Source organism: Vanessa cardui, chromosome 1, assembly GCF_905220365.1.
Source record: "Vanessa cardui chromosome 1, ilVanCard2.1, whole genome shotgun sequence".
Taxonomy (NCBI): Eukaryota; Metazoa; Arthropoda; class Insecta; order Lepidoptera; family Nymphalidae; genus Vanessa; species Vanessa cardui.
This window is the reverse complement of record NC_061123.1, coordinates 15,788,147-15,810,540: the sequence shown is the minus strand read 5'-3', so window position 1 is coordinate 15,810,540 and position 22,394 is coordinate 15,788,147. Positions and strand designations below refer to the sequence as shown.

Here is a 22,394-nt window from a genome sequence, read left to right as displayed (position 1 = left end):
TGCTATACATTAATAAAGACAATGCCACGTAGGACAACTCCAATTTGCACAATATCTGAAACAAGAAAATAAATGTATTTATTTTTGAATAGTTTTCGCCCGCTACTTCGCTCGCGTTTGAGAATTTGGTCGTAAATCGTTTAAAAGTTTATCTATCTATAAGTAACTATCTAAGTCTATGTTCTACCTTGCAGTTCAAACTTGCGTCAAACCAAATTATATCAAATTAAAAAAAAGGGAAACAGATAGACAGGCAGTCCTTAATCCATAGCTACTTACTTGTATTTGCAAATTTTTATCGTTTTAATTTGGCATTCGTATTAACAGTAGTAAAGTAAAGTAAAGTAACAGCCTAGACATTTCCCAATGTTGAGATAAGGCCTCCTCTTCCCTTAAGTAGAGGGTTTGGAACATATTCCACCACGCTGTTCCAATGCGGGTTGGTGGAATGCACATTTAACAGAATTTCCATGAAATTGGAAACATGCAGGTTTCCTCACGATGTTTTCGTTCACCGCCGAGCACGAGATGAATTATAAACACAAATTAAGCACATATATATAGTGGTGCTCGCCTGGCTTTGAACCCGCAATCATTGGTAAAGATGCACTCGTTCTAACCACTGGGCCGCCTCAACAGTAGTGTCGTTTGTTAACATGACCTCTTGAAACAACAAAATTCAACAAGATCGTTAGTACAGAGTTATGATCATCAGATGGTTCATATGGCAGTCTGCTTACATATTTTAAAAATATATATAACTTATTACAGTATTAATCAATCTCCTATTTTTGTATTATATCGGGTTTGTAAGTATATTTATATCAGTCCAAGAGTAATGTAGTTTCAAGGTTGAGGTCCAGTACCCCGACCTTTGCCCGGTAGCGCTGTAAAGGCTAGTAGTTCCGACAGCATTTGCTCAACCAGAGGAAAGAGGGAAGCCAGTCGTTATTACACCGCTATCTAGTATAAGACATAGTCGCTTCACACCTTCTGTATGCTCAGAACTTTTAAACTACGCAACGATTTGTAATATTATTAGATTCAAAGGTGCTTGTAAAAGCCTACTTGAATAAAGTTTATTTTGATTTTGAATGCGGTTTTTATCAATGAACAGAGAGATTCAAGGAGAAAGTTTATGTATATATTACGTGAATAGTTGAGGAAGACTGAGAAATTAATTATTCCTGAAACAGAGATTTTTATTATATAAATATAATTTCAAAATCATAACAGGGTACCATAATAACTAAAATTATTTTTTTGTGGTTTTAGACTATATATACCCAGCAACTAAAAATTGCCTGCGCGATTTAGTAACTTGAATTTAAACAGTGCTATCTGTTACTACCAGTACCTACTAACATAGAGTTGTAACATACGAAACAAATCAAATAGACACTCATACATTGGTAACATAATTAACTGGTACAGATTTGTTTCTAAAAATATAATTAGCAATTTAAAGCCGGATAAATGATTTAAACTGCTTTTGTCATAGTCGAGAAAAAAATACGTGCATTCGATATTTAATTAGACTTCCAGTAAAGAAAATAGGATGTGAAATGCATCTTTGCACTTTCGTTCGAGTCTTATATGGCGTCGGGTATGTTATTCAATAAAACAGGAAATAGAGTCTTCGTAGAATCGTATTAAATGGGAAATTTATAATGATCTTCCGATGACAGTTCGCCTAAAGATGGTGATAAATGTAAAAAGCATTAGAAAACAGTGACTTCGATTATGGAAATTTATTCATTTGATTAACCTTTGAAAAAAACATTTTATCATCCAAAGCCAGGCAGAAACTTTGACTTATTCTAATAAAAAATAAAATATGAGACAAAATCACATACATAACTCTGATCCCAATATAAGTACCTAAAGCACTTGTGTTATGGAAAATAAGAAGTACCGACGGTACCAGAAACACTCAGACCCAAGACAACATAGAAAACTAAATGATAATCTATGCTGACTCGGCCGGGAATCGAACCCGGGACCTCGGAGTGGCGTACCCATGAAAACCGGTGTACACACCACTCGACCAGGGAGGTCGTCAAATCTGAATCGCGACAGTCTTAGAACTTGAGTTCAAAAAACTGATTCCTGAAGCTTTAAGTACCAAACAAAGGCACGTAGATCGTTTTAAAAAAGATAAACATTTTCATTAAAGTTCGCTGACACTAAAATTTACATTTTTACAAGATCTTAACGTAAATATGCGTTTAATAATAAAATCAACCGGTCAGTTTGTATGTCACAGGGCCGGGCGCAGTGCTAATGGGACCGGTCTTCTTTCCCTTGAAGTTTACTAAACGGTTTAGCGTTAAGTCTACAATAACAGATTTATGTGTTGACTAGTGATGTACCTTTGACTTTTTGTTATTCAGTATTTAGATAGCTAGTTTCTTTAAATATTTCACTCATTGAATTGGATTGATATGATCCGAAAATGAAAAATGTTATCGATTCATTTAAGAAATGTTCCTCCCGAGTAAGGGCAACCTCTACCGTTAAAATGATGACTCGGATTTCTTCACGCTTCCCAACTGCTAGTTGGTGGATAAATCTCTGTCTGACACATTTACTTCAAGCCATATTTCTTCCTCGTTCGTCGTAAAATAAGTTACAACTGTTGCTTTTCTATCCTCATTTAAATCCATTCTTTCCTGTATACTGTCTTCGCTTTTGAGTATAATAAAAAGAGCTTTCGAGTGACTTACCACGCATGGAATTTGTTATGTCTAATAAAAATGCAAATCCCTCTGTCCGTGCGCTTAAAGATGATCGGTTGAAAGATTGTGAGAAAGTTATATATTAACAAGAGTCACTTTCACAAATTTAATATTAGTATTGTTGAAAGTGTGTATTTGTTACCCGGTGACGTCATATCGACCTATTAACATACGGTATACAGTTAATAAATCGTAGATTTAGTTGCTGTGGATTTTCATCCAATCAATATATCTGTATATTAAATATACATTTCATTGTCAGGTTAGACATAAAAAAGTCCTTCCATGAAATTTAAGGTTGGTTCATGTTCAAATTCAATCCAAAATCCATCAACCCGCATTGGAACAGCGTGGTGCAATATGTTCTAAACCCTCTCCTTAATGGAAGAGGAGGCCTTATCCCAGCAGTGAGAAATTCACAGGCTGTTACTTTACTTTTTTTATTTTATATATCAAATTTTCTCAAATTCGTTTCAGAATTTTCCCGTGAGCAACAGTTAAACAGAGTTACTTTCACGTTTGTAATATTAGTATAAATTTCATCTAGTAAATTAACACAGACAAAGACGTAATCAAACGTATTAAAAAAGTCAATGAAAATGATCACAGATAAAAGTTTTGTTCACTGAACAAATAGCTGCCAATATAGCAACGCAGTACGCGATAGATTCTTAAGTCAGAAATTGTCGGGCCAGGTGTAAGAGATCTTACCTTTTCCAAATGTGCCCAATACAAACACGCCTCACTATTGACACTAATCGATGATATGTGATACGAGAACCAATATTTGACGATACATAGAGAACTTGAAGAAGAGCAAACACAGGAAAAGTGATCATTGTGTCGTGTCAGTGTGTCACGCGGATAATAAGTAATGTTACATTAAGACAAGGAATTAAGAAGGGCAACATACGGAGAATATGTTAGTTGTTGGTTACTGGTTTCTTGTGCTGTCTACGTTAAACTTAAAATTAGGTAATTGACTTTTTAATTAATGAGTCGAGATGGCCCAGTGATTAGAACGCGTGCATCTTAACCGATGATTGCGGGTTCAAACCCAGGCAAGCACCGCTGTTTCATGTGCTTAATTTGTCTTTATAATTCATCTCGTGCTCAGCGCTGAAGGAAAACATCGTGAGGAAACCTGCATGTGACAAATTTCATCGAAATTCTGCCACTTGTGCATTCCACCAACCTGCATTTGAAAAGCGTGGTGGAATGTGTTCCAAAACCTTCTCCTCAATGGGAGAGGAGCCCTTTAGCCCAGCAGTGGGAATTTACAGGCTGTTGTTGTTTGTGACTTTTTAATTATACTAGTAGTCGCCCGCGGCTATGCTCGCGTTTAAGGGTGTTGGTTGTCATTTGTCTGTGCATTTAAATGACAAATATCAAAGTGAATTGCCAAAACCAAATGTAACCAACACTCGGGTTTCCTAACGATGCTCGTTCGATGCTCGAAGGGCAGGAATATTTAAATGCCCCAATGCTCATGTCATAAAAATAACATAAACATATGTCCTTAAGTATGAGCTCTGCAGTACCAATAACCTTATCTTATATTTGTTTCGATAATACTTATCGGCCATCAAAGTAAACACGGAGCAGGATCCAATGATGTTCCTCAAACCGCAGGCTCGTGTGAGATTTCACAAGTTTCCGATGTTTGCTTCGGACCTTCAACTCGAGTCTCATGTTTATATTTGGAAATCCTTATATTTTTTTTTTATATATCTTTTGTTACATGACTTGAAATTACATGTATACAAATTTAAACTGGTGGTAGGACTTTGTGTAATCCTGTTTGGGTAGGTTATCCACATATCAGATATTCTACCCCCAAACAATAGTACTTAGAATTGTTGTGTTCCGATTTGAAGGATGAGTTAGCCTGTGTAATTAAAGGTAAAAGGGACATAACATCTAAATTCCCAATGTTGGTAGCGAATTGGCGATGTTAAGAACGATTAATGTTGCTTACAGCGCCATTGTCTATGGGCGGTGGTGACCACTTACCATCAGGTGGCCAATATGCTCGTTCGCCAACTCATAGCATAAAAATCTGCGTGTTTCCTGAATTTGAGCCATCACAGAAAGATATTTAAAGAATCGGTATTCAAACCTGGGACGTTTCTATTTAAATTGTAAATTCTAGCTATTATATATAAATCCTATCAAGAAATGACAGACGTTTTCATAGACCGGAATACTAAAGTTTTTTAATGTCCGTGTATTGTGAGACTCATATACGAGTATAATGGTGTTAGTATACGCTCTGATTGTCGATGACCGGTATAATATGCTAATGTATGAATAGCTGGATCAATAGTTTGCGTTGTAACAGATATGCAGACGAGCGTTTGACGTAATGGGAGCTCTCGCTGAAGATGGTCTTGCGTTTTACGTCCGCATGGATTTGTATATGATTAATATTTATTGGAATCAGCTGTTAACAATTATGGATAACGAATAACAACAACAACAGCCTGTAAATTTCCCACAGCTGGGCTAAGGCCTCCTCTCCCATTGAGGAGAAGATTTGGGACATATTCCACCACGCTATTCCATTGCGGGTAAGCATTCCACATATGTGGTAGAATTTTGATAAAATTAGACACATGCAAGTTTTTTCAACACCGCTGAGTACGAGATGAATTATAAACACAAATTGAGCACATGAATACTCAGTGGTGCTTGCTTGTGTTTGAACCCGCAACCATCGGTTTGGTTCGCGTTCTCACCACTGGTCGCCATTTGGTCGCCTTTTTTTTCGGTTTACCATTTCTTAAATTTGAAATGATTTATACTACGCTTATTTGGAACTGTAAACGACCACACAGCCGTCGATTTAACTAACGAATAATATTAATACATAGTTGGTCTCCAGCTACAAGAAAATATATACATTTCCTAATAAAAATGGTACTAATATTCTATTAAAAACTACTAAAACTACAATCGGCAATCATTCTTTACGTAAATAGCCCTATTCTTCTATAAATAACATAGGAAGCAATCGAAACATTTAAAATACCTAAGAAATATGTATACTACACAAATTGATACACAAATAACAGTACGGCGATATAAATTATACACATTCATAAACAATGTGAGTAATAATTAAAGGAAACTTCAAGGGAAGCATTCCATTGGGAACAGGTTGCCGATACAGACTCAGACGCTGCGGCGACTCTCGAACATTTCTCAGCTCATCGACTGCACAGAGTATTCACTAAACAGAGTCTGCAATTACAGCTTCATTTTTTTTCTCTTTCGCCCCGGTTCTTCTCAGGTCTGAGGTATTAAATTCCGAAACGGTGCACGGTGGTAGATTTTTGACTATCTATCTGTTTTTTTTTACTTTGAGTTATATTATAAATACTTACCTGCGGGTTTGCGGATATTAAAATAGATACTGTTAAACTAATATTACTGGAATTTATACAATTATTAAACACTTTAATCGTGATACAAAATCAGATTATTTTAAACACACCATTATGAAATATTTGTCCAAATAAGATCAAATATATATTTCTATGTGAAAGTATCTCTGTCTGTCTGTCTGTCGACCTTTAACGACTAAACCGCTGAACCGAATTTTATGAAATTTGGTATGTAGCAAATTCAACTTCAAGGATAGACAAAGGTTACTTTTTTGCCTAACACGTGACAACCAATACCCTTAAACGAAGCCACCGCGAAAGCAACTATTATACATTACTAGAACGTAAGACTGTTTATTTTAAACCAATGTTTGTTTCACCATATTACATGGAAAGTGAAAACTAGATTAACTGTTATGGTACTTAGAATACCCAAGTTTTATATTCTGTGGCAAATAATATTATATATCTTATTTTACTTTAAAAACCTGCACAAATTATTCCGCAGAGACTAAATATTTCAGTGCCTAAATAATAAAAATATTTACATATTTCAAATTTAACTTTTATATTGCCAAAATAAGGTCAATGACCTCAAAAGATATTTCTGAATATGCAAGTGTAATAAAGAAATGAATTTCATTTATATAATAAGTATGAGTGCCATGTGCACCTTTAATAACATGTATTATTTATGGTGATACATTTTTTGATTAATAATATAAGAAATGTCATAAATAAAAAGCGCTTTGTGATATTAAACGGAAATATAAATGTCTCTTAATATAACTTTATGTTTAAAAAGCGACATCGTTATTTATTGGTTTCATTTTCTCGTTAACTACTCAGCTGATTATCGTGAATTTTTGCATACGGAATGATATGGAAAGCGACAGAACACCTGCTGCAACAAAAGCAACCCACACGTGGACTAAGTAGCTGGCAGAAACCAGTAATTTATTATATTGGCAATCAAAATCAAAATCAAAACATACTTTATCCAAGTGGGCTTTTACGGCCACTTTTGAATCGTCATTTTCCAAATAAGTGAAGCTTCCATGGTTATTACTTTGCTCTTTTGGTAGGTACCACACATCCATCGTGTATTGTAACGCCAAGCAGGTCCCATGGTACCAAGTTAGGTGGCACGTTGGTGATGTATGATGATTACCACTTGCCATCAAGTGGCTCATTCGTCCGAATACCTATTTCATATAATAAATAAATTTCCAAGATTTTACACAAAGTCATTATTAACTAATAAAACTGACTTTCTCGATAAAAGTTTTCCTGTAAGCGCACATTAACCACAGATATTGTCTAAGTTCAAACCATTCTGATACTGTCAATGAGTCGCCAACTATGGTATCTGTGACGCGGGTAATGTCTATTTAACTATAATTACGCTAACTAAACCTTTAAAACGGAGCGGCACAAAGTACTGTTTGTCGGTAAGGTAGTTATTGAACTGTAATTGTCGTTGATCTTTTGAATGAAGCATTTGCGTTGTCTGCGTTTCAGTAGTCTGTTTAGGCGACTAACCGACTTTGAACTATTTATCCAGCTATTCAGCCGGAATCACATCTGCGATCCGTCGATGCGATGCCGGAAACCGGCGGGGAATGGTAATGAATGTGTATTTCATTCGTATGAAAATTATCCACACGGATAACGTTATGCTTGTGTTGTTTTGAATTAATATTATGGTTCAAATCGTTCAGTGAATGAAACTACATCTCAATCGCTAGGCTACTTTAACTTTTGCGAATGCTGTGTTTTGATTAGATATTATAATTCATATGATAAAATGCACGTACCTCAATATATTCTGATATACTCGTATAATCTATATTATATTGAAATGAATTATTCGTTTGCTAAAAAGGCCATATTTAATTATTGTGACGTAAGAGGTAATGTTCAACCGTTGATATTAAAGATATAGTCACTTACTTGGTAGTAGGGCTTTGTGCAAGCCCGTCTGGGCAGGTAACACCCACTCATCAGTTATTATACCGCCAAATAACAGTACTCAGTATTGTTGTGTTCCGGTCTGAAGGGTGAGTGAGCCGGTGTAACTACAGGCACAAGGGACATAACATCTTAGTTCCCAAGGTTGGTGGCACATTGACGATGTAAGAAATAGTTAATATTTCTTACAGCGTCATTGTCTATGGGCGATGGTGATGGTAAGTGACCATCAGGTGGCCTATATGCTCGTCCGCCAATCTATACCATAAAAAAAATAGTCAACATTTAGTAACACTGGGTCACTTTTTAGGCCGACGTTAAGAATGACTCTATCACCTTTGCAGATGATTTAAACAGAACCCGTGCGCAATCACAGATTGTTAGCTTTGACGTCTAAATTATTCACGAGAGCATATCGTTCACAGCACGTGTTCTTAATTTTATGTGTTTATTAAAATGTAATAAAGTTCAACGATACTACTGAAAAAGTGTACCAAGTCTCATAATATCACAGATTAAAAATATCTTGTTTTTTTTAATTCTTTTTCAGAACAACTAAATAAAATAATCTTTCGGCGACCCTATGAGGTTATATTTTTGTTGAGGCTATTTTTTGAGTTTGTTCTAGCTTTTGGAACTAATAACCATGTTTCGATTATTAGTTACGGTAGGGTAAGAGCAAGTCTTCTAAACCTACTGTGGTGGTTCTGATCATACGTTTTACGTTATACAAACAGTATAAAATAATTAACAGCTGAAGCATCTTGCTCCTAAATCAGTGTATGTTGGAGTTACAGTTACACGATGATCATCAGTTAGATGGTATTGTTACCATCTTGTAGGCATTTAGAACACGCATGATGGCAGCCATGGGACTTTCCCACCCTTTTTATGTTAGATTGAAATCGAAACTTTATGCAAATGATAGTTTAAATCTAGGTCACACGAGGCCAGTATGATTGTAAAACAAATTAGTAGAAATGACGATTCAAAAGTGCTTGTAAAAGCCTACTTGAATAAAGTTTATTTGAATTTTGATTTTTGATTTTGACAATCCATATATTTTTCGTTCACTATTATACTATGTAAATATGTATACTACTTGTTCCCGTGACTACTAAAATTGTATTGTTGTAGCCTAAGTTACTCCTTATTAAATCAGCTACATCTACCAGTGAAAGTCTTGTCAAAATCGTTATCCAGGTTTTCCAAAGATAAGCCGAACAAACAGACTGACAAAATTTAAAAAAAAAATTGGTTTATATACCATGTCTTATGACATATGGATTTAATAAAAAGTGGTTATGTTAGAATTACAAAGAGACACTCCAATTTTATTAAATGTACTATAGATAACGGAGCGGCATTGAATTAGTCATTTTATTCTTCAATTTGTTATGACGTTTTAAAATCGGTAATTGTCTAAGCAGCGGTGTCATTGACCTTTTGACAGTGTCACCAATTCGTGCGTATAAGGTCAAGTTAGTGTGCGTGAAGCGACTAAGAGCAAAGACGGCAAAAAATACAAATTAGATTATATTTGTTAAGGTTACTTTACAAAAACGCCGATAGTTTGACGGAGTTCGTGACTGAATATACATATAAACGACTAGTTCTCGCCCGTGGCTGCGCTCGCGTTTTACGGGTTGGTTTAAATGTGTTAGGGAAAAAAAGGAACCTATGTCTTTATTGGCGTTCAAGTATAGTACCAAATTTCATCAAATTCGGTTCACTTGGTTTCACAAACTTCACAAACTATATAACATTTTATATATCATAGATTCATTCTAAATTTGTTTAAATTAAATAGTTTCAGTCACAAAAATTATATATGTACATATTCATTTTTGCAACTTTATAAATGTCAAAGCTCAGCGTTTTCGCACAAATCGTCCAAGAATCAATCAATGGTTATTACCTGTCTTCTCGTGCAGCACTTAGCGCTTTAAGCTGATTGATTCTTGACATTTACTCAACAGATTTAGCGCTGAAGCGATGACTTTAAACATTATTGTGTTATATCAAGAAAATGAGATATGCCGTGCGTTGTCACGAATGAAGTTATATACGTTTTCATGATGTCGATTCTTAGGTGAGCTTGAAGTCCTGTTATTAACAATATTAACACTTTCCATATAAATTAAAACAAATTCATTCTCAGAATGTACAGTCGAAGTAAAAAAAACCTTCGTCATTTTTCAAATTAATTCTTTATCAAGTCTTAAACTCTTAGTACCTTTTGAATCTAAACATCAAATCATTGCAACCCAATATGTCATTCTCGATCGGTAAAGCAGATTATTACTCATACTGAGCACACGAAAATAGATTTTAAGGTGACGAACCTTTTCCTACCCCGACTATACATATATAATAAAAAGGTCATCATACTACACGTTCTAATATTCTCATTCACCCCGAACCAAGAAGCCGTGACGTTTGCAAAAACATTGACCAATATGCCAATACGATCGCAAGATGGCGCGCGGAAGCTCCGAGAGAATAATTTTCCGCGTCCGTGCGCCGGCGCATAACTGTTAACATCTTAATGACGCCCGCCGGCGATGCAGGAGCGAATTCATTTATTTGTAACGAACTGACTGTTGTTCCGCTAATGCCTCGGAAATTGTGTTACGCTCAATAATACAGCATCGGGTCAAGTAATAACTTCGCATTGGAACTTGCGCCGCGCAGCGTGTCATTTGATCGATGCATATTAATGTTATTGGTCACTCATTTAATGAAATTGGTTTATAAGTATGTAGGAAGTGTGTGTGGAGTTTATACAGTTAACCGACTACGCCGAGATAATTTATAACCATGTTTAAGACCACTGTGCGCAGCTAGATCAATCCACTTATATTGGTTGAAAATGTTTTGTCTCACAACTTGAGATATCAGAAATACATACGTTGAATGGTCCTTAAGTACGAGCTGCTAATCCTAGGGATTTAGGGGACACGGAATTTGGTAATGAAGAGGCTCTTCCTTCTGAGCCGTTAAAATAAGTTATAACCGATATTTGCTTAGGCATATTTTTCTAAAAAAAATCTTCTTGAAGTAAAAGTATTGTATATATTTATTTCAGATGTCATCCATTAAGGAACGGTATCAAATAAACAATTATAACGATATATATTGCTATTATTATAATAAATAAATATTGGACAACATAACATACATTACTCTGATCCCAATGTAAGTAGCTAAAGCACTTGTGTTATGAAAAATCAGAAGTACCACAAACACCCAAACACAAGACAACATAGAAACTAATAAAATTCTTCTACATCTACTCGGTGAAAATCGAACCGGTGTACCTTTGAAAACAGGAGTACACACTACAACCAGGGAGGTCTTCAAATGCTCAGTATTATTATTACTGAGCATTTTATCCATTGCATTGTAAATATTCCTACTTCTAACGATTGTGTCATAAATCCTTAAAAATAGTAGTCGTGACTAAAAGTGAAAGCGCTCATCTGCCTTCCTCCTTGACCCAGGGTCGGGATGTTTCATTCGCGATAACGATCAGCTATAGCAATAAAAGGTTGTCATTCAAATTGATATGAGTACTACAATGAAATTCGTGGAAAGTGAAATTTTACGCTTTTTAATTATGCGCAGCCTACTGACACTCAACGGAATCCAAACCATGATACAAAGTATCACTAAACATGATAATTGTAAAATTAGTAAAACAATATTGCAAAATATAAAAATAAATATTTAGATTATGTTAGTAGTAAATTTCGGAGTAATTTTCGGAGTAGGTTATCGAGCAAGCCCGTCTCGGTAGGTACTACCCACTCATCACATAATTTGCCAAAACGAAGGTTACTGAGCCAGTGAAGGCTTGAAGGAGAATCATTTACAGCTCTACTGTCTATGAGTGTAAGTGGTCAGTCACTCTTAGTTCGTCCAAATGTTTACAAAATGGAGTCCAAATGTCAAAAAAATAGTAACTACTGTATATAAAATGCAAAGGACTCCTCAACTAGTTGAGGAACGTTGGTGTGCAGAGAAGGAGTTACATTATCCAGTTTAATTGCAGGTGTAAGAAGTTATTAGTCAAGTGCCATATTCGCAAAACGAAGCTCACTTGAAATTGTAACATTAAAAGTGAATAAAAAAACCTGCTAATCATTCTGATCTGTTAAATTTCACAGAATAAAATCTTCTTCGTGACAAACAACCTCAAACCTGTTCTCCTTTTTAAAGTGAAACACTATAAATATTTAAATTAATCTCATCTTGAGTCGCGTGAAAAATGCCGAGCTATTTATAGTTAGTATTTTGTTTAAGCAGACGGCAATACATCAGCGACCCACAGGAGTCGCATAAACAGAAATTAAGATCACCAGACTGACTCGTTTCATTCTTACTGAGCGGGGCGACTTCGTCTATTCCAAAGAGAAGTTTTCTAGTGAATTTATTTTATATTTTGATCCTTATTCCTCTATCTTTCTGACTGTTGATCTTTCAAGACCAAACTACGAGACCGAATTTAATACAATTAGGTATAAATCAAACTTGAATTCCAAATTATAGGATACTTTCTATGACTAACAAATTACACCCAAACCCATTAAACGCGAACGAATGCGCGGGCGATAAGTTGTATTTTATTTCTTCGCAGACTTTGTGCTTTTTGTATTATAAATTGACCTTAAATGTTATAAACAAATATGCCTACCATTCAATTCAATAACAATTTAAAACCTCCTTGTAGTTCTACAGTACAATTTCCGTTCCGTTGGCGATGCTCACACAAAGAGTCATGGATTATAATAATATCATGATATTTGCGGATCACTTACATTTTAAAGTAAATGCGATAAATATAAATATTAAATAATATTTATAAAATCTCTTTTTTAATAAGTAACAAACAAAACAATATTAAGTTTAATTATGTATTTAGCTTTATTTATGTGAACTAATTTAAATATGTACATCTAAATAGGACAAGAACCGGTGACTTTGAGTACAGTCAGGCGAACGCGACCGTAACATATTGACCTATTGTAATAAAATCATATTGTAGTCATTTGTAGAACATCTTTTTTATCTTTAAATCTTACTAATCTTATAAATAATAAAGATTGAATGGATGTTTGTTATTCAATTACTCTAGAACGTCGGAATAGATCTGAATGAAATCTACACAATAGATAACTTTTATTAAATCAAATCAATTTAATAGTTATTATTCAAGTAAACTTCACAATGAAGCCTTTTTGAAACGTCGATATATTCAGGGAAGATGTACCTTTTCGACCATATAAAATCATATAAATCAAAAATTACGAGACATTGATAGTCGGAATACAACCACGTACGTATTGATATTAATTCTTAACAAGCTTTGTGTTTGACTGTACCTCTGTATGCCTCTTTTTATTGCCCACGCGTTATGATAATTGTTTGACGTTGTAGGTACTTTGCGCTGTGCTACTTGACTTGGGAACTATGTCTCGTATAGCAAATATTATTTTATAGCTATGTTGTGCCGAGTCCGTTCAGTGGACAGTTGATCTTATCCCAATTTAGTTTTCTATTAGGGAATATTCACAGCATTCTTAAAAAATATTAATCTCTAAATGAATAAAAAACCTTATCCGTATTCTGCATCTCTTTCCTTCAAATAGTTCCCAATTTTGACATTTACAATGACAGTTGCAGAGGTATCTTTAAAGCAAATAAATATTCAAAATATACTTTGTATATGCAGTTTTTAATCATCACTTTACAAGATAAGACGCTTTTAATGCTATCACGGGATCGTCAGCTTTCAAGATTTCATAAGTAAGATAAAATGTCAGTTTTAACAGAATAACACTGTCTTTGTATGGTCAAACATTAACACAATCTTTTAAATCTCTGTCACTCTCAGACATATAAACGAACAAACAAAAATAACCCTTAAATACATAAAAGCCACTAGTAATATGTATCAGTTACCCGCGACCGATTATTTATGGTACTAACGATCCTAGTGACAAATATGACTAAAGCACTAAGCAATAAAATCGCTTATCAAATTTTTTTTACAATTGGATGTTCAGATAAATGATTGGATATGACGATTTAAGAGTGCTTTTATGAGCTTGTTTGAATAAAGAACATATGATTTTGATTTTTTACATACAAAAAAAATACAGACGAATTCATAACCTCCTCCTATTTTAAGTCGGTTGATAAGCAATATCTTCCACTTTTTAATATTTGAATGCATATATGGAATATACATTAAAATAGATAAGAAATAGTTTCAGCCCAGGGTCTAAATCAAATTTCACTAGATAACTGCAGTGACTTAGTCTTTTGATAAGGAAACAGATAGTTACTTTCACATTTATAATATCAGTGACTGACTGCCAGTTTCGGAAACGTTGATCAAAGTCCGATTAACTGGCGCGACACTCATTTATCGCGTATTTCGTCATCATTGTCATCCAGTATTAATTGACAGAAAATTCTAATAGCTCAGCTGACTCAGCTGACTCAGCTGACCATCCACGTATCAGAATCTTGGGATGTTTTATTTTTATTTCATATAGGTTATATTTGTTGTCCGTGGGTATTAGGGGTCGTTATAAACTTGAAAGACTTAGTTTGGAGTTAGATGATCCAGATTATCATGTCTCAAGTCCAGTTTTCTGGTGAAGGAATACGTACAGAGTGCCTTAGTCATTTGTTTGACCAAGCTCTTTAAATAAGGAAAAAAATGGGGCATCTGTCTGTAAATGATCACCAAAGCGCCCCGAAACTTGGAAGTTAAGATGTTATACCACTGGCTCACTCACCCTTCAAACCGGAAAACAATAATACTAATTGTTATTGTTTGGTGATAGAATACTTAATGTGTGGATGGTACATTCTTGGGCTTGCACAAACCCACCTAGTGTTTAATAACATGTTGTAAGCCATTAATTCACATATTTGTACAAAACTTGTATCAGCTGTTATTAACTGACTTGTTTTAATTGTTAATTGACTAGTATTTATAGCTAATATAATTAGCCGCCAGTACGAATCCCAGTTACGGTAATGTTACGAAAGGCTTTCATAACATGCCGTGACCCGTAATTAATAGTGGTTATCAAATATTATATTCGTTATTGTTTAAAAGACTTACGTTAATCCGTCACGATCGTTTTGTTGTTAAATACGAACGCTTTCACAAATATGATTAACAGTGTTATCGCAAATAACTCAATTTATTGCAACTTGTTACCAAATTCTTCATTTTTTTTTATGGTATAGCTTAGCGGACGAGCATATGGGCCACCTGATGGTAAGTGGTCACCATTACCCATAGACAATGACGTTGTAAGAAATATTAACTATTCCTTAAATCGTCAATGCGCCACTAACCTTGGGAACTAAGATATTAGGTCCCTTGTGCCTGTAGTTACACTGGCTCACTCACCCTTCAAACCGGAACACAACAATACTAAGTACTGTTGTTTGCCGGTAGAATAAATGATGAGTGGGTGGTACCTACCCAGACGGGCTTGCACAAAACCCTACACCAAGTAAATTCATATATGGGGCTTCGTGTGAGATTACAGGAAAACTATTCTATGTGTTTTTCGATACTGTAAACTGTATCTATCAAATTTTCATTCAGATAAGTTCAGCTAAAATTTTGCATTTATAACTGACGTTACCATGATGGGCCAGTAATCAGAAGACTTGAATCTCAATCGATGACTCCACGTTCAAACCCGGGCAAACAACATTCATTTTTCAAGTGTTTGGTTTATAATTCATCTCGTGCTTGGAGGGGAAATTTAGTAACTACTTTTATTTTAAATAAGTAAGACATGGGACTACACTCGTATGGTGTGACGCTGTATTTCATGCTCTCAGCTCGCGTCATTTCCTGGTGTTAACACAAAGGAACAAAGGTACTCAACCAGTCCTACCCAGCTGATGCAATTTGAGACGACGTAGAATTTAGAATAATATTTATAATGATTCTAAATTTAATCTTACAATTTTCATTATAGATAAATTAGTAAAATCCGTCGCTCTCTAGTTATACCTAATAAATTTCTTAAAACTATGTTACTCGAAATCAACTCAAGTCAAGGCTTTTACAAGCACTTATGGTTTGTAAATTTACAGAATTATACTAAACGTAGTGCAACCGCCGGTTCCGGATGTAGATGTAGACCGAAAGGAATTGGAAAGAAACTCTTTACTCTTTTCCAACATTTGACAAAACTCCATCTATCCTATATTTTTAAATTAATTATCTGAAAACGACGAGTCTAGATGGCCCAGTGGTTAGAACGCGTGCATCTTAACCGATGATTGCGGGTTCAAACCCAGGCAAGCACCGCTGATTCATGTGCTTAATTTGTCTTTATAATTCATCTCGTGCTCAGCGGTGAAGGAAAACATCGTGAGTAAACCTGCATGTGACAAATTTCATAGAAATTCTGTCACATGTGTATTCCACCAACCCGCATTGGAACAGCGTGGTGGAATATGTTCCAAAACCTTCCCCTCAAAGGGAGAGGAGGCTTTTAGCCCAGCAGTGGGAAATTACAGGCTGTCGTTGTTGTTGTCGTTGTTGTATCTGAAAAAAAAATCAAACCCGTCACAAAAAAGCAATGTATTATATAATATATATAAAGCACATTTATTTTCAGTGAATATATTGCCATCGAACCTTGTTATTAAGACACGCATTATCACTGCGTTTAAATGCATATAAGGAAAGTGTCTCGCTTCGTGCGCGGGCGCAACGCGAAGACATTTCTCTGTGAATAGAGAAAATGCTCCATTGCTATGCACTTTTGCCTTCATTAGTTAGGGTTGCCTCACGATCATAACAAATTACAATAAAAACACATAGGGAAATCTTTCAAAGATCTTAAGGACTATCTCTTATCACGAGACCAAAAGGTACTAGAAAATGTTAATATTAAATGAAACCTTCATTCAGGTTGCAGGTTCAAATCCGAGAAAACACAATTGAATTTGAAGCAAAGGGTCGTAAAGAAACTTGCATGTGTTGGATGATAATCACCTTTGTTTCCACCAACGTATATTGGAACAGGGTGGAAGAATAAGCGGAAACAAACGTTCCTCAAGACCTTAGCCTGACCACAATAAATACTCAAATATGTTCCCAATACATACACAATAAATGAAAAATTAAGATGTTACTTCGTACTTTTATCCACCTATATATACATACTGTTATTTAGCCTGATTGTACTCATATTATGTGTCATGTGGCAACTAGTTAATATTGAACCCAACAATTCGGTACCTTATATATTCCATACACAAAGTCTGTATGAATAGTAAAATAATTAATTCGAATCCAAAAATAAGTATTCAAACAAAGAGAAGATTTTACAGAAAATCATAAAATCGTTGCGCGTATCAAATAAAATTAAATAAACGTCGTATGTCCAAGGCATCGTCATTCCATTGGAATTATACTACAGTATGACTACAGGCACAAGGGACGTAACACCTTACTTCCCAAGGTACACAGGTACAACTAAGTAGATACATATATGTACCTGTGTTTTATACTTACTATATATGCTTAGATCTTTAAAATTACGCAACGAATTTCGCTGCGTTTTTTTTAAATCGGTATAGTGATTCGAAGGGAAGGTTTTTGTAAATAATACATGAAAAATATACTAAAGAAACAAAAAATCTGTCGTATACTTAGCATTACATCCGTGCGAAGCCGGGGCGGGTCGCTAGTTAGGAATGATGATGATATATGATATTTGTAACTCTAACAATTCTGTGGGCAGTGGTGACAGTCAGGTAGGCTTCATTATGACGTTAAAATTAATTTAGTATATAAATATATAGACTTTTTGCAACTAGTATGGATGGTTGCTTTTTTAAATAATTAAGAATGGCATGAAGTCTCAAATGGAGGGACAGCGAATACATACAAATGTACGTCAAACATCGCTGGGCCGTCCCGATGAGTCTTTGTTAGTGATAGCAGATTAATATCTAGCATTCCTTTCACTGCAAATGGGTCACTCGCTATTTCTGAGACGTCATATCCGTTCTCTTCATGAATTTTGCTCAAAAGGTCTTCAAACCATAGAGCAATATAAAATAATGCTATTCGGAATACCTGATAGGTGCGCGGTAGCTACCTCTTATTCTCTATGGATGATAAATGTAAAATCTGTATAATAATATATATAATAATACTATATTCGATTACAGTATATTACAACAATGTTCATGGTATCAATAATTATTTTATTACAAAATTGTTATTAAATACGGGATATTTACCATTTATTTTATTTTTAATTGGTTGAGTTCGATATTTCATATACATATATATGAATTCGATATACATTATCTATGAATGTCTTGTTAACGAGGCAATACACGAGTAATAAAAATAACCATGTTAATTTAAAATCTTATATGGAATTCACAATATTTTTCACATACGTAACATTCAAAAGTATTTTCGTTTCTTTCGCACATTTCAGCAACCCTATTGACCACTGTAAGTCCGGGTATTTAAACTTTTACTCCATATGCTTTTCTCGCTTGCGCCGCTCGCCATTACCACTAATAATGACACTCGTCACTGTACGACACTTTGAGAGCCGTTCGAGCGATAGAATTTCACCGATTTCAATATTTCTATTCAATATGTTCAATAACTGAGCTGTGATGGCCCAGTGGTTAGAACGCGTGCATGTGTCTAATTTCATCAAAATTCTGCCACATGTGCATTCCACCAACCCGCATTGGAACAGAGTGGTCGGATATGTTCCAAACCCTGTCCTTAATGGCAGAGGAGGCCTTAGCCCAGCAGTGGGAAATTTACGGTCTGTTACTTGTTACTTTACGTTCCATCATAATGATATACCGGAATTAAAATTGGATGAAGTATATTCTCGTACATAATTTGAGACTTAAACCTTCACGTGTTTTAAATTGTAACTGTACTTCTTTTAATAGTTTTTCATTAAATCTTACCTAGTTAACAGTATTCTCCAGTAGCTTATGAGCAGCGTCGAGTAACCTAATATGTACAGTCGGGGTAACAAAAGCTTCGTCACCTTAAGATCTATTTTCGTGTGCCCTATATGAGCGATAATCTGCTTTACCGATCGAGAATGACATATTGCGTCGCTATGATTTGATGTTTAGATTCAAAAGGTACTAAGAGTTTAAGACTTGATAAAGGAATGAATTTGAAAACTGACGAAGGTTTTCTTACTTTGTACATTTTTCTTGAAGAATGTATTAGGTTACTCGACTAATGCATTTGTTTATAGTCAGTAAACTGGATTACTAACTTTGTTGTTCTGTGGTTACTTTTAAATATTCTCACCACGCAATTTAAATTTAAACCAATAATATATTACATTATAGACATAATCTATGCATATAAAAACAAAAAAAAATGGCATAGAATGGCGGTTGAAAATTCTGTCTTATAAATTTAGCGCTGGTAAAGCCGTAGGATCAACTATTATATGTATGGTATTTGTTTAGATGCTTACACACATGAATGATTATATGATAATACTTACATAACTAATAATCTATATCTCGGTAAATACATTTCCAATGTACAACAATACACCCATAGTTGTCAAAACAAGACCGCCATCATCTCATACATTATATTTAGCAATATTTTTTTCAAACGAACGTTACATTATTACGAATACATACAAACAATTGCGATACAGTGATTATCGCGTCAATCAGCTGTCGGCGCTGTTAATGGCTCTGTATGAAAGCACACGTCCCACTTAAACAACAATAATTAAAATAAAAAACAAAGCGTGTTTCACAATTAAAAATGAGTATAGTAACGTACTGTCTACGGGTATTCATTTGATAGTTTAATTTACATAGTTTATTAGTAGGCATATATGAACCGTCACTATAATAACTATAAATATGAAAGTAATATAAGAAACATAAAGACCAAAGTGAACCAAACATAGGTTTTTTATGCCTTAAACATCACTCAACCGCTTGAAAACAAAGCTGAGGGCTGCAATGAGTTTTTTTTATTAAGTTTAACAATTCATATAACATATAGATACATAGAAGGCAAGTAATAATTACTCTTAAACTACATAATAAATAGACCTAAATAGCTAAGAAACAAATATCAATAAATAACTTAGAATCGTCAGACCTTGAAATATATATAAAAATAACGTAATGATTAACTACCAGTTAGTAGTTATCCAATAAACAACATAACTGTGTCGCATATAAATGTTGATTTGTTTACAAACGATGCACTGCGCACCGGCGCGGGCGCACGTGACCTTGACACTACAACCTGCGCATTGCTAAGTTAGGTCACGCCGGGTGCGCGTACACGTTGTCATACGACACGATTAAATTACCTTAACTACTACTAATATATCTTAAGCTTTACAAATCAAATTGTCTATCATAATATGAAGAAGTATGAAGTCTCTTATTAATTACTAATCTCTGCCAATCTTAAGGCAGGAAATATTATGACGTCCTTCTGACTGATTTCTGTCAAACTATTCTTATTGGTGAAAAATCGAAACCGCCATCGATATTACTTAAATCTGAACCTTATAAAATAGCCTTTTAAAGCAGGAGTTTTCAAATTGCCTTATATCAATTAACTACATATACATACAAGTTAAAGTAATAATTTAATATTATATAATATCCTACAAGTTTCTAATACATTTAAATGTTACCTCATTAGCGCCTTGTGAACCCTTTCACTCATAAATCTGAGATTATTAAAATAATTATATCTTTATTAAGCCTCACATAACGTTTGACATAGTTGGGATGGATAATAAAATAAGTCGTTACTTTTTATTGGTTTTAGTTAGTTAGGATAGAATCATGGGTGGCCTTCGTCATACCAAATATTTTAGATCCTATTAAAAAAAAAAAGATTTTAAAATAAGAATGTTTGTGAGAGTACCTAATTCAGTATTTTGTTTTTTTTTTTTTATTTGCTATGTCTAAAGCATTGTAGTCATTAGTAATAGATTTATATTTTATGTAATTTACTATTTTTCATTATCTGACAAATTTCGGTACTTACTTATGAATATGTCCACAAAAATAATGACTTAATCGGCGCGTGATAACGTTTTATGAATACGATTATTTTTAAATATAACTTAATCCATAAAAGTCGATTTTTGATAGTTTTGTAACTTCGATACAACTCATCCGAAGAGAAAGTTAAGAATCAATTAATTATGATTTCTTAGATTTATTCCATAAATTATGACTCTCCGAAGGGACAGTAATCTTTAATGATAACCTCTTATCATGAATACTATCAAAGTTGAATTTTACTACCACCGTCCGACCGGCTTATTTTATAGTAATCCTATTTATTTAATTAAATATTTAAATTGAATAGTGCTAAGATGACGTAATGATTTGAAGATCTGAATCTTAAACAGACATTGAAGATTCTAAACCGGACAGTTACCAGTGAGATTTCATGTGCTTAATTTGCCTTTCAGATGAAGCCGTAGAAGGAAGCATAGTATGGGCCAGGCAGGCAGCCAGCCGGGCGCGGAGCAGCGCGCTCGACGAGCCCACACCCTGCCTCATGAGCCACTGCGACACGCGCCGAAGGTACCGTGTTTATATTCCTATTAAAATATCAGATGACCAGACCAGACCAGACCAGATGTGTGGGAGATTATTAAACTTATAATAATTTCGATAATTTTTTTAGTAACCAATACCCTCAACATTTTATGCACAGCAATAGATAAGCTTCATGCTTGACTATTTTCACACACACTAATGTAATACAGATGTGGCAGAATCTCATTTTTTCACCACCGAGCACAAGATGAATTATAGACATAAATTAAGCATTTTAATATTCAGCGGTGCTTGTCTGGGTTTGAACCCGCAATCATCGGTTAAGATGCATGCGTTCTAACCACTGGGCTATCTCGACTCTTTGACAATGCACACGGCTTGTAATTATTCTTATGTAAAATGTATAAATAAATATTCCAGGTATTACCGGTACTTACGGAGTCACCACGATTGCGGAGCACGGACAATGGAGCTATTTTACAGTCGGGTGGTACCATCAGTGGACGTAGACCTGGGTCACTGCTGCAAGAGACCTCCAGATTGCCTCACGGTCATGTGGTAAGTTAAACTACTTAATTTAAAACTAGCAATCCGCGATTGCCTGACAGATTAATAATTTTTAGGAGCTTAAACTAATTATGAAGGCATGAACTTCTATTTAATTGCGTGATTAGCACCGAAT

At 34.7% G+C, this 22,394-nt stretch overlaps 1 protein-coding gene across 4 annotated transcripts in view; it reads left to right on the top strand.

Annotated features, from left to right (window-relative positions):
* The window catches only part of LOC124543958, a 129,684-nt gene that overhangs the window by 71,409 nt on the left and 35,881 nt on the right, over positions 1–22,394 (top strand). For all 4 annotated transcript variants that reach the window (XM_047122300.1, XM_047122304.1, XM_047122305.1 and 1 more), the window contains exons 4-5: positions 21,622–21,736; positions 22,133–22,270. In XM_047122300.1, coding sequence (XP_046978256.1) covers positions 21,647–21,736; positions 22,133–22,270 — 228 coding nt within the window. In that variant the 5' untranslated portion in view covers positions 21,622–21,646. The remainder of the gene's footprint in view (positions 1–21,621; positions 21,737–22,132; positions 22,271–22,394) is intronic.